The sequence below is a fragment of the Electrophorus electricus genome, chromosome 22 (assembly GCF_013358815.1).
Source record: "Electrophorus electricus isolate fEleEle1 chromosome 22, fEleEle1.pri, whole genome shotgun sequence".
Lineage (NCBI taxonomy): Eukaryota > Metazoa > Chordata > Actinopteri > Gymnotiformes > Gymnotidae > Electrophorus > Electrophorus electricus.
The window spans coordinates 2,711,794-2,725,132 of record NC_049556.1 but is presented as its reverse complement, the minus strand read 5'-3'; the positions used below and the strand labels follow the sequence as shown (position 1 = coordinate 2,725,132).

Here is a 13,339-nt window from a genome sequence, read left to right as displayed (position 1 = left end):
TAGGCATCAGCAGTGATCCTTGTAGTCTACAGTAGAATACAACAGTATCATTGGTATATTGGACTCTAACCTACTCTATTGGCTAGGATGTATTCTACGAGCAAATAAAAAAAGCACTTTTGTAAGTTGCTCTGCATAAGAGCGTCTGCTTAATGCCATAAATGTAAATGTAAATTATTTACCATACCCCACATCCAGACCCCCCCCCCACACACACACACACACACACTCATTCAATGTTTGAATTTGACTAAAATAAATATCATATGTATCGCTAAATAAATATCATAAATACAAATATTTTATTTGAAGATTGAAATATCATTTTCAAAAGTTTTGATCTGGCTATCCCTAAAAGAAGTCAATGTATGAAAAAGATAGATCATTTCCAACATAGCCCTGCAGCAACCTTAAATTCAAGGAAAAATCAAAACGCTTATTGTGATCTACATATACGGCTCTTCACGTTGGTGATTCAGATTTACTGACAGGTTCTTTAAGTATACGAAAGCACACCAGCCAATGAAACTTCACGCGTGGGGGGCGGGGCGACCTTCGCGAACAATGATTGGTCGAATCAGTGGGGCGCGAGGTTTGAATATAGGTTGTTGATTCAAACCCAACGTTCAGTAGTTCAGCTCGACACTTATATTTGGTCCGGACTAGACGGACTTGTGCTTTCGTCAAAGGATTTACAGACCAAGGTAAAACAACTAAGATAGCGAGTTTATCGGCTGCTATGAAACAAGACGTCGCCGTTTCTATTTTTGCAAGCGTTAGCTATCTAGCTGGTTTCCTTATCCATAGCTAAAACGTAGAGTAACGCTAGCGAAAATAGAAACGGCGACATCTTGTTTCATAGCAGCCGATAAACTGCTAGGTTAGGTGACTACTACATGAGCTTACCTTTATAAATGTTCTACTACATGTTTATAACGTTTAATATAACGCGACATGCTGCTGCTGGAGACATCGGATTTCATTAACTAAGCGCTCACTGGTTAAACGCCAGCTATACTCTTTCAGAACAAGAGAATAGCTGGGTTGACTAACTTTAGCTAACTTGGCTAATCTGGCTATAGTAAGTTCAGCGTTAACTTTAAGACAACTAAACATTTTTGAATGTGGACACCAACTGAACTAGAGACTCATCAGTCAAAAGATCTGCTGACCAAATTTTATTTGGACAATTTATTAGGTGTCCGTAGTTTAGATACGTCCATCGCATAGGTGCATTTGGTAAGCTAGCTAGCTAAGTGTATAGACGGTTAGTTAGCTTAGATACATCCATAGGTGTATTTTATAACTGGACAGTTAAAGACTTGCTCATCTGCTGACATGCGATTACCCGATCACCACTGGCCAGTTCCTGACCACAGGGTCATTTACAAGATGGAACTGTACATTGTGTACATACATATATACATAACCAAATATACATTGCACATTGTGTATATAAACATAATATACATCTATTGTACATACATTTTTAATATTTATTTATTTATAGAATATATATTTCTTTATGCACCCCTGTTTTTCTTTTTCCTCAGTTTGGACAGAGCACTCTCAACCATTTCACTGCGAGTTATACTGTGTATGACTATGTATGTGACAAATAAACCAAACTTGAAACTTGACAAGACTTAATCTGAGTGGCAGACCATTATGGTACTGGCATAGTTTAGCTATAGTTGTGTGTGTGTGTGTTAAGATAACCTTAGATTGAGTTTGTTTACACGTGTCAGTGCCGTTGCTGGGTTATTCTTGGTCTGCCCCGGAAGCACGAACATAAAGGCCCAATCCTATTTCACCCCATAACCCCACTGGCCACCCCATAACCCTACTTAGTCTAACTGCCATTACATACTAAGTGGCGGGTGTGTTTAAAAACAACTGAAAACATATTTTCCACTTCCAAAGTAGAATTTGCTTTTTTTATGCTGTCATTAATTTATCATTATTTTTGATTAATACTTTTAGTTTCATATTAGGTAATTGGTGTTTCATTTGTACACTTTGTAGAACACTCTGAGCTCTGTTTTATGTATGAAGGCTGTTGCACAAGTATTATCATTATCTTTACTGTTGTTATTTCTGTTTATTGGCAGGTGCTGGGATGTCTGCAGTAGTGCCGTCGCCGGGTGCCGTGTTCTCCGATGAGGAGGAGTGCAGTGCAGTGTTTGAGTCCACTGCGGCAGATATTGGGGGCTCTGTGCCAGTCCCACGCTTTGGGGCGCCGTTGACAGAGCTGTCGGTCATCATTCCCTCAACTGAGCCCAAGACACCTGCAAAGCAGGTGAGTTCGTCTGTTAAATACAATGCAAATTAAACTACTTTTGTTGTTTTAACTTTTGTAACTTTTTGTAAATGTTGTTTTAACTTTGTGTCTTGGTTGCCAGAAGATTGAGCTAACTGAACTACAAGTTATTGTTCTGTTAACTTATTATTTTCAGTTAACTAAAAAATGTAAAGACTGCTCCGACAGTCAGTTTGTTATTTTACTCTTTAAAATGACAAGTCATTTTTAACTTTTTCCTACATTACAGCAGTTAATGATGGTAACATGAATTGAGCTGGTGAAATGTCTGAGCTCTTTGTGCCTCTTCTGGGCATCAGAGGGGGCAGCCAAAGCTTGGCCTGAACCCAGTTGCCGGCGGAGACCAAGCCGAGAAGCTGCAGGTGTTTCTGCGCATCCGTCCTCTCACAGCAGTGGAGACGGAGAGAGGAGAAGACCAGGTAAGCTCACTCTGTCTAGGGTTAAAATAATGCTTGGCCTCAGTGGGTTTGAACTTGTCTTCCGTACATGCCCACATAAATGTCCACCGGTCTGACCTGGTGAAGCATCAATTACCATGACTATGCAGGTGAAATGCAAATTTGGCAGAAATGACTAGTATTAATCTCATATTACACGGTTTGTGTACATCTGACACCTCAGAAGAGCTTGAGGTTACCACACTAAGGGTTGTCAGAGTTTCCAATGAATTCCCCTGTGGTTGCCATGGTGCTGGGTTAGCGAAGGCTGATACCAGAGCATGCCGTGGAACCAGATTCACAGAGTTGGTTCTTGTGAAGTTTTTGAATGTTTTCTGGAAGAAAAAATGACTGTGCTGACAAACCCATTGATAAAGGGAGGAAAATGACCTTTGTAATGCAGAGGATTCATGAGGAGTAATGATAGAGAGGTGAGGAGACTGTAACCTCTATTCTGGTGAAGATTTCAACAGGAGGAATCAACAGAACAGTCACACCAACAGAGCAGTCACACCAGTAGACGTCCAGCCCACATTTCTATGTGGACATACCATTCATATCAGTAGCACACACAGTCCACTGGCACACATTCACTCTTCATCGAAACCCACAGACATCTATAGGCTAGTCAGCTAGGTAACTACATGTAAACTATTTCCTACACTAACAGAAGAGTGTTTTTCTCTTAGAATATGCTTATGTTTTGTATGTGCTGTGAGATTAGACTGATATAATGCATATGTGGTAGGGGGGTGGGAGAGAGACTTACCAGACTGAGGAGACTGTGTGTGTGTGTGTGTGTGTGTGTGTGTGTGTGTGTGCAGGGCTGTGTATGTGTCCAGACTGATGACACTCTGCTGCTGAAGGCCCCTAAAGATTCCCACAGCATGAAGAGTGCTGAGAGGGGCATCGTGCCCAGCCTGCACCGGTTCAGCTTCACCAAGGTAAGCAGGCACAGGAACCTGCAAGCATCCGACAGAATCTTAACCAATGTATCCAATCACAGTAGAGGAACCTGTATGCATCACACAGATTCTTAACCAATGTATCAAATCACAGCAGAGGAACCTGCCCACATCAGACAGAATCTTAACCAATGTATCCAATCACAGCAGAGGAACTTGTATGCATCAGACAGAATCTTAACCAATGTATCCAATCACAGCAGACGAACTTGTATGCATCAGACAGAATCTTAACCAATGTATCCAATCACAGCACAGGAACCTGCAAGCATCAGACAGAATCTTAACCAATGTATCCAATTACAGCAGAGGAACCTGTATGCATCAGACAGAATCTTAACCAATGTATCCAATCCCATCAGACAGAATCTTAACCAATGTATCCAATCACAGCAAAGGAACCTGTATGCATCAGACAGAATCTTAACCAATGTATCCAATCACAGCAGAGGAAACTGCATGCATCAGACAGAATCTTAATTTGTCTCTCAGCAGTGCTGCACTGTAATGGCAGGCTAATACATTTTGTACAGTTGTGTCTTTTAGCTGCCAATGTTGGTATTTGGTGTGATGTGATCAGAATGTAATGCAGTCATGACAATATGCAGTGATTCACCCGTATTTAAAAGAAAAGCTCTCTGATAAATAAACCCCAACAACCATAGTATACCAGGCACTGCTCGTAGTCTTTCTTTGCCGCCTCCAGCCAGTGTGATGGAGCACACACAGGCTGTGTGTGTGTGTGTGTGTGTGTGTGTGCGCGCGCACGTGCGTGAGCGAGAGAGCGAGCGGTAGTGTGGTATGCACTCATGGTAGAGGTGGTTTCTTGCGTGTTTGACCAGAAACCTTTGCCCTGTTCAGATCTTTGGGCCAGAAGCCCCCCAGCAGGAGGTATATGACCAGACTATGAGAGGGATGGTGCGTGACGTCCTCCGTGGAGAAAACCGGCTTCTCTATACCTATGGTGTCACCAACTCAGGCAAAACCTACACCATACAGGGTAAGGTAATACAGGATAGAGCCACAAGTCTACAGGACATACAGGATATGGGCACAAGTCTACAGGACATACAGGACAGGGACACATATCTGATGTGCTGGAGCACGTGTAGCCCCTCACTCTCGTCTGTCCCCACTGTAGGCACGGTGTCAGAAGCAGGCCTTTTGCCCCGCGTGTTGGTCTCCGTGTTCCACAAACTGACAGGACGGCTGTATCCCGCCATGGACCTGAAGCCCGTGCTGAGTCAGGAGATCCGTAGGCTGGAAGCAGGAGAGGTCCGCGCCGAGGAAATTCGCAGGGAAGCTCTGCTCACTGAGGTAAACTTGGGTCTTGGGAATTCCGAGACGCTCTCCTTTCTGTGGTAAACGTGTTCCGTAGATAGGTGGGAAGCTCTGGGGTGAATCGGCAGTGTTTGAAACTGTGTTGGACTCTAGTCCTCCAGGGACAGAACTGGACTCCCCTGTTTCTCCAGCTGGTAGTGTTGCTCTGGTTCATTTCAACCATGTGTCCAGAGTTGGTCCTGCTGTGTGTGTGTGTGTGTGTGTGTGTGTGTGTGTGTGTGTGTGTGTGTGTGTGTGTTGCTGGTGGAGGTGGAGGTGTCAATGACCAGTGTATGTGTTGCAGGTGGAGGCGGTGAAACCACGTGGAGGTGTCACTGCAGACTGGGACAGCGGCATTGCAGGTCTCTCCACTGCCACGTACCTGGAGGGTGAGTATCTTCCTCACCATCACGGCTAGGATGTTCATAGACTGCACGTGGTCTTCAAATCCATACAAGCATCTGGTTAGGATGTCTAGCAGCTTTTTATGCAGCTCAAACTCTTAGATTTGGTCCAGATCACTCCCATTCTCTTGTAGAAGCTATCTAAGTTTGGATATACATTTGGTAGTCATCAGCTCAAAGCACTGGTGGGTTTCTTGAGGACGAAGGTCCAGTGGTCTCCATGGGAACCACATGATCCTTTTGAAGGTGAAGATCTTTCTGACCATCATGGTCAAGAACACTATATATACATGATTGTCAAAACTAGAGACAGCCAAGGGAGGACAGATGCCATCTATAGCAGAAACCTCTTATCCATATTAAAGTCTTATACTGAGATCCAAACACCGCCTAGTCCGTCTGGCTGAGTTGAGCTGTAGGAACCAGCCCCTAAACATGCATGTCTTCCCCAGATTCAGACACTGTGTGCCTGGAAGCGGACGGGCTCTCTCTCAGCAGTGGGGGTGATCTGGAGCCCGGCCTCCAGTACTCCATCTGGGTCTCCTTCTATGAGATCTACAACGAGTTTCTGTACGACCTGCTGGAGACACCACCGTTCCTCCACAACCGGAAGAGAGCCACGCTGCGTCTGAGTGACGACAAATATGGAAACCCCTACGTGAAGGGTATGCGTACACACACAGACACGAATACACACATGGAATTATGGGTTAAGTACAACCTCTATAATCTTTAAACATTTCTAGCTGATTCACCAAAGAGATCGCTCAGTGTTGCCGTTCTGTGTGGTCTCAGTGTTGATATTCAAAAGAAAGCACTTCCTGCACTCTCCTGTGTTTACAGACTTGACGTGGATTCAGGTTCGCAGTGCTGAGGAGGCGTGGAAAGTGCTCAGGGTTGGTCGACGTAACCAGAGCTTCGCCAGCACACACCTCAACCACAACTCCAGCCGCAGGTACCAGCACACACCTTGACCACAGCTCCAATACCAGCACACACATCGACCACAACTCCAGCCGCAGGTACCAGCACACACCTCAAGCACAGCTCCAATACCAGCACACACATCGACCACAACTCCAGCCGCAGGTACCAGCACACACCTCAAGCACAGCTCCAATACCAGCACACACATCGACCACAACTCCAGCCGCAGGTACCAGCACACACCTCAAGCACAGCTCCAATACCAGCACACACATCGACCACAACTCCAGCCGCAGGTACCAGCACACACCTCAAGCACAGCTCCAATACCAGCACACACATCGACCACAACTCCAGCCGCAGGTACCAGCACACACCTCAAGCACAGCTCCAATACCAGCACACACATCGACCACAACTCCAGCCGCAGGTACCAGCTTACACCTCAACAACAAATCAAACCACAGATACCAGCACACACTTCAACCACAACTCCAGTTACCAGCACACACCTCAACCACAACTTCAGTCGCAGATATCAGCACATACGTCAACCAAAACTCCACAGTTACCAGTACACCTCAGCCACAGTTTTGATAGGGTGCTTTCTCTCGAACTGTACCACATGACAGTTGATTGTTTATTTTTTAGCTTTGGAGTTTTGGATGAATGCCGTGTGAAGGCCTAAATTACTCCATTTCATTCAAATTACACAAAAAACCTGCCATGTTTGCAACTTTCTGAGAGTTATTACACTTGTCTGAATATAACAGGGGTCATGACTCACAAAACTACTTGTTTCATATATGTCAGAAACTTAGCTTTTATAAATAGAAATATTGTTTCCCCTCTCAACAAAGAATCGTGTTATTTCATTTAGACTTTCACCCATAGTGTGACAGACTTTGACCTACCAGCCACTGTATCTTTACCCTTTGACTTTCCAGCCACTGTATCTTCACTCTTCGGGTGCTACATATCCAGCCACAGACTGATCTGGTACTTGGAACACGAATCAGTGAGTAAGTGAAACCACTCTTGTACCTTATAAAGAAATGAATCAGTGAGTGAAACGGCTCTTGTACCTTATAAAGAAATGAATCAGTGAGTGAAACAGCTCTTGTACCTTATAAAGAAACAAATCAATGAGTGAAACAGCTTTTATACCTCATAAAGAAATGAATCAGTGAGTGAAACGGCTCTTGTACCTTATAAAGAAACGAATCAGTGAGTGAAACGGCTCTTATGCTGTAGCGAGGGCTAACAGGACACCTATGCTGAGTCAAACTGGGTTTATTGCATTGAATGTGGTAATCAAAGTGTACATAAACAAATCAGTGAGTAATTGGAGCCACATTTACCTTATAAAGAAAGGCCTAGGGCTGAAACTAAACACGTACAAACACAAAGCTCTTTTACATTATTACATTAAAGAAACGTTTAGTACATAAAAGCACTTCTACATTATTTACTACATTAAAGAAATGTTTAGTGCATGAGGGGTTGTTTGTTTGTTTGTTTGTTTTTGTGTGTGTGAGGGAGAGAGAGAGAGACATCCCGATTTGATCTCAAAGATCGGTATCGGGGCCGATCGAGGTTTTTTTATTGATCGGTATCGGCTTTACTGAGCACAATCCTTTGTTTTACGGGTGTCGAACAGAACAGAACGTGGCTAAAATGTCTGCAGTGTGGAAACATTTTAAATTGGAGAAGGAAACGTGTCATGTCTGAAACACAAGAATTTGGCCAGGCGGTAGTAACAGAGCTACGTTCAATTCTACCCATTTGATACGCCACCTAAAAAATAAACACTCAGCGGAATACAGTGAATTTACTCAGGTTAGCCAGACAACGGCAAAACACACAAGAGGAAACGTAAAAGAAGAGAGAAATTTTCTGGAGACAGTGACATGGCCAAAAACATTACAGAGAAGGTAGGTTAATTCAGCGCACCGGCTTGTCGCTGTGTTAGAAAATACGGGTTTTCTTCGTCTTTTGAAGCCGCGCCGCGGCCTACAGCGACAACGCTACATTTCAGACACTGCCCTGCCGGCGCTTCACAACGGGTTTCGCGACCATTTACGAGGTCTTGGGTCAGACGTGGCTGCCGCAGACGTCTGAGGCGCCGAGGCCGATACTTTGTCTCGCTTTGGGCCTCGTACTGCGGAGCAGCCGAGGAGATGTTGAACACCTGGGAAACAGACGAGCGGCGGGTCCATGCGAGAATGCAGCTAAGGAATACGGAAAAATCAGTGGATGATTTGGGGGTACCAAGCGTGGGCTGCACACGTTTCAGCTTGTACACGAGGGTCAAAACCTTTTGGTTGCTTTATTATGTAAAAATTAAAATTAGCATTCCGCAACAGCTTGGATGCAGGCTTTTTTTTTTTTTTTTTTTTTTTTTTTTTTTTTTTTAATGCACTGCAGAGCTATTCAGTTGTCAAGCATATACATTGAATTGGTATTAATAACTTGAAGTGTGCACTGTGCAATAGTATTATTTAGGAAAATACAAGTATCGGAAGATACTCGGAATTAAATGACTCCGATCTTGTCCACTGCAGGGCAGTGGTCGCTCAGTGGCTAAGGTACTTCAGTTGTAATCGGAAGGTTGCTGATTACCGCCAAGTTGTAAGTCGCTTTGGATAAACTTGTCAGCTAAAAGCAGTAAATGTAAAATCGGGATTGAGTGCAAAAAAATCCTCGATCCGGACATCCCTAGTAATGTGTGTGCCGATGTGTGTGCCACAGGCTGTCTGTGTGTGACCTGGCTGGTTCGGAGCGCTGTAAGGAGCAGCAGAGTGGAGAGCGGATGAAGGAGGCGACCAACATCAACACGTCTCTGCTCACACTGGGACGCTGTGTGAGTGCCCTCCGACACAACCAGAACAACAGGTGAGGGGGAGGAGTTATCCTGCTTAGAGAGGAGTTCCCTGCCTAAACACCAGCCTGCAGTCACTCTGACAAATTACTGGTTGGGTCATTTAGGTTATGCAAATTCAGTGATTGATCAAAGAACACTTAGCAGCATTTGACTGATAGAATGCTGGCAGCACACAGTTTAAAATGTGATTGGTTAAATGGCTCATTTATGTATTGCAGTTTTCTACAATATTAGTATGTCAGGGACAAGCACTGGTGATGGTCACCTTCTTATAAGTCTTGCCCTGGCTGGTTTAGGTCTGATTGCATTTCTGTTAAACTAACTTGCTATCAACTAGCTACCTCAGCACAGTGTGTTATGGTGAGCTTGTCCTTTATGTGTTCAGAGAGAATAGATCTCCTCAGTGGTGACAGAGATGAACAATGCCTGCACACTGCATGCATACTATGCTGAGTATGTGGACTAAACCAGAGGGCTGTCTTCAACCCTTCCTCCCAGGGGTTGTCTCTGAATTGCCCCCAAACCCCAGGGCTTTCTCTGATCTACCCCCCGAGGTTCTCTGACCCACCCCCTGGGGGCTGTCTCCTGGCTGCAGGTCGCGACCCCCGCAGGTGGTGCCGTTCAGGGACAGCAAGCTAACGCGTGTGCTACAGGCCTACTTCTGTGGGCATGGGCACTCCTGCATGATGGTCAACATCAACCCCTGCGCATCCACCTACGACGAAACCCTACAGGCCCTCAAGTTCTCCGCCATCGCCACCCAGGTAGAGTGAGACCGGCCGACCGATGCTGCGCCGCGGCCTGTGGCCTTCCACAAACTGCTCTCACCTGTCGCATCTACCTGTGTCCTCAGCTGGTGCATGGTCCATCCTCTAAGACGCGCGTGGCCTACATCCTGTCTCTCCTTCGGGAGCAGTCTGTCCATCCAAACGACACGGCTCTAATAGAGGAGGAAGAGGAGGAGGATAGTGATGAAGAAGGAGACCTCACCATGTTCAACGCTGAGGTGAGTCGCTGATCCTCGGTAAGCTGCTCCACTGGTCAGCAGCACTGGTTCACTGTGACACTGAAAGCTTGGTAAATGTTAAGACTATGTCATGAGCTGTGATATCTTGTGAGAGTGTGCGCATGTGTGACGGTAAAATTGTGTGCGTGCGTGTGAGAGCGACAGAGAGACTAACGTTTCGGTGGTCATGCAGGCTCTCCTGAAGGCCATTGACGTCCTGAAGCGGGAGGTGTTGCGTCAGCGGCAAGAGAAGGAGGATCTGGAGGCGCGTGTGAGAGAGGAGGTCTGCTCCGAGATGATGGATATCATCAACAGCATGCAGGACAACTTCAGGTGCGAAGTGTTTGTGCTTGCGTGTGTGTACGTGTATATATTCTTTCTGTCATTCAGAGCACGTATGGTATACACCATATAGCACTCCGGTAAAGCACAAAAGCATTAACTGTGTGGACATTGTTTACCAACAAACAAAAGTAAACAAAAACAAACGCAAAGGCAGAGAATGGCTTCGTGTCTGACAAATGGAGGATAAAACTGCTAAAAGAGCTGCGTATAAGTGAATGCTCTGAAACGTCAGCGAACTGAAGCAGTGTTGTGCAGGGGCTGTGAGCTGAAACTCCCACAGAAAAGGTTTACTGGGGGATACTGATGAATGAGGTGGTTTATTTGTATACAGTAGTGGGTGAGGGGGCTGTGATAAGAAAAACACCTGAAATATTTATATTTATTTATATATATATATATATATATATATATATATATATATATATATATATATATATATATATATATATATAATGGCCTCTTCTTTATGTTTATAACAGCTCACAAATCTTTGCTCCTTTCTGTATTGCAGCACAACCCTTGAGAGCGAGAGGGACCTGATGGAGAAGAGGTGTGAGAACAAGATCAACAATCTGAGGAGCAGCCTGAGGACGTACTACAGCCAGCAGCTGGAGGTGACTGGCCAGGACCTCACCGTTACCCTTTATCCTCACCCAGCAATGCTGTTTTGTTAGATCTTTTTGATTGGTGGGATTGCTCGGATGCCGTTTCTAAGCGGTCATACAAACAAACAAACAAATAAGTAAATAACAGAGAGAAAGGAACAAGAATAAAGGCATAGGCCGTGTTTTAAGGTTGTATCAATAAAGTAATAAAGTGTTATCTGGGTGTCGGTTTCGTCCAGGAGAGAGAGGAGCAGATCCGAGAGCTAACCGCAGCTCTGCAGGAGCCCAGGGGTGGGAGTGGGGCTCCTATATTCCCCCCACTGGTGGAGGGGGAGGGCCCACGGCGCTCTCAGAGGCTGGCCTCTGTGCAGAGGCGGGACACAGGGCACGAGAAGGCGGAGCTGGAACAGTGCAGGGCGGAGCTGGAACAGTGCAGGGCGGAGCTGGACCTGAAGCAGACTGAGCTGAGACTGAAGACGCTGGGTAAGTAGAGTGGGAGGATGCTGCAGCCCGTGGGAGTGGAGAAGTAAGGAAGAGTGTGTGTGTGTGTGTGTGTGTGTGTGTGTGTGTGTGTTAGACTGACTTTCTGCGCTGCCTCTCCTTAGAGCTGAAGCGTTTCCAGGAGCAGATTCCCGTTGACAGCACCACTGGAAGCCTGACGGCTACAGTGGACCGCAAGCTGATGGAGGGCCAGAAGGTTAGTGGGAAGTGTGGAAGGTTAGTGGGAGGCTTAGTGGGAAGCTTGTCTTCTTGTTGTGGTGTCCGAGGCTGGTCCAAACTCAGAATTTGCATCTTAAATATAAAACATTCTATGAATAAAATTTATTTAAATGGATTTCAGGCTTTACAAAAGCCAGCAAATGATTAAAGCTGCAATTTCTCTCCTGATGTGTTAAATATGCAGCCATATTTAGTTTGTAAATACTACATGTAGTGTTTATCCACTATGAAAATGAGAATGAGACATTGTTATTGCACTGCTGGTCTTAAACTGCATTTCACCTGATAGTGAAGTCTAAATGCGATTTGGTCTAAATACAACCTGTGATTGGTCAGGATCCTACACACTTGGTCTTGGACACTGTTAGTCCTGAACTGAGATAGAGAGACCTTCTGTGAGACCCTCGGATGTGAAATTGTGATAAATGAAAACAAATTCTGCCTTTGCAACTATAAAATAAACCAAATTATTAAACAACAAAAGAGGCCAAAAACACCCAGGAAGATGGGGGAAAAAAAATATCACTCTGGCAAGCAGATTTGCATTCTTTTTTTCAAACTTCCAGCCTCATGTCATTACGTGTATGTGTGTGAGTGTGCAGAACCTCAGGCAGCTGCGAGCAGACCTGCACACACTGGGTCTGAAGCTGCAGTCTGGGGAGAGAGCCTGCTGTCGTAACACTGACGGAGAGAAGTTACGCACCGCCCTGAGTACAGCAGACCACACACTCGCCAAACAGGTAACACGTGTGTACAGACAGTAGAACAAACAATACTTTCACTAAACAGATATTCTCCACACACACGCCGGTCTCTTAGTACAGGTGTTGGACTGATTTCTGCTCTTCTCTGCCCCTCTGATCTCCACGCTCAGGACCAGATGCTGATGGAGCTTCACACCAGTCTGCAAATGGTGAAGGCCGAACTGCGCCACAAATCCGAAGCTCTTGCACAGATGCAGCTTGGCCAGCAGCGCCCGCCTCCTGCTCCAGCCACGCCCACCACACCCAGCTCCTGTAAGAGGCGGGGCTGCGGCGTGGCCATGGCCTACATGGAGAACCAGCCCCCGGAGAAGCGGCCCTTCCTGCACTCCCTCTTCTCAAGCACCAAGACCACCACGGGCCAGCTCAGGGCCACGCCCACTGCCACGCCGTACGCCAGAGTGCTGCGCTCCCGCCAGCCCTCCCCCCCAGCCAGCCCCATCCTCCAGCTCAGGGGCAGGTACTGACCACGCCCACTGCCGGTGGAAAGCTCCACCTGTACATGCACACTAAGTACCAAATGCAATATTATGTCTGCCGTTGTTAAACATCCCCTCAGGCTCGTCGATCACCTGTTGAATAGTGGTTGTGGATGTTTTCTTTTTGGACAGTCCACTTTTTAAAAAGGGAAATAATGCACCAATG

At 45.8% G+C, this 13,339-nt stretch overlaps 1 protein-coding gene across 2 annotated transcripts; it reads left to right on the top strand.

The window, feature by feature from the left end:
* The first annotated feature begins 620 nt into the window (after positions 1 to 620).
* kif20a (kinesin family member 20A) lies at positions 621 to 13,161 on the top strand. 2 transcript variants are annotated; one of them, XM_035521407.1, is made up of 19 exons: positions 621 to 704; positions 2,112 to 2,299; positions 2,620 to 2,739; positions 3,582 to 3,701; positions 4,584 to 4,722; positions 4,864 to 5,039; positions 5,347 to 5,431; positions 5,899 to 6,111; positions 6,290 to 6,401; positions 7,321 to 7,395; positions 9,125 to 9,268; positions 9,853 to 10,021; positions 10,111 to 10,263; positions 10,457 to 10,596; positions 11,120 to 11,222; positions 11,453 to 11,696; positions 11,819 to 11,910; positions 12,536 to 12,673; positions 12,808 to 13,161. In XM_035521407.1, exons 2-19 carry the CDS (start codon positions 2,120 to 2,122, stop codon positions 13,159 to 13,161), a joined length of 2,757 nt encoding a protein of 918 aa, XP_035377300.1. In that variant the 5' UTR covers positions 621 to 704; positions 2,112 to 2,119. The 2 variants fall into 2 exon arrangements, with proteins under 2 accessions (XP_035377300.1, XP_035377301.1); XM_035521408.1 differs by having other exon boundaries at positions 12,794 to 12,895.
* Positions 13,162 to 13,339: the final 178 nt, after the last annotated feature.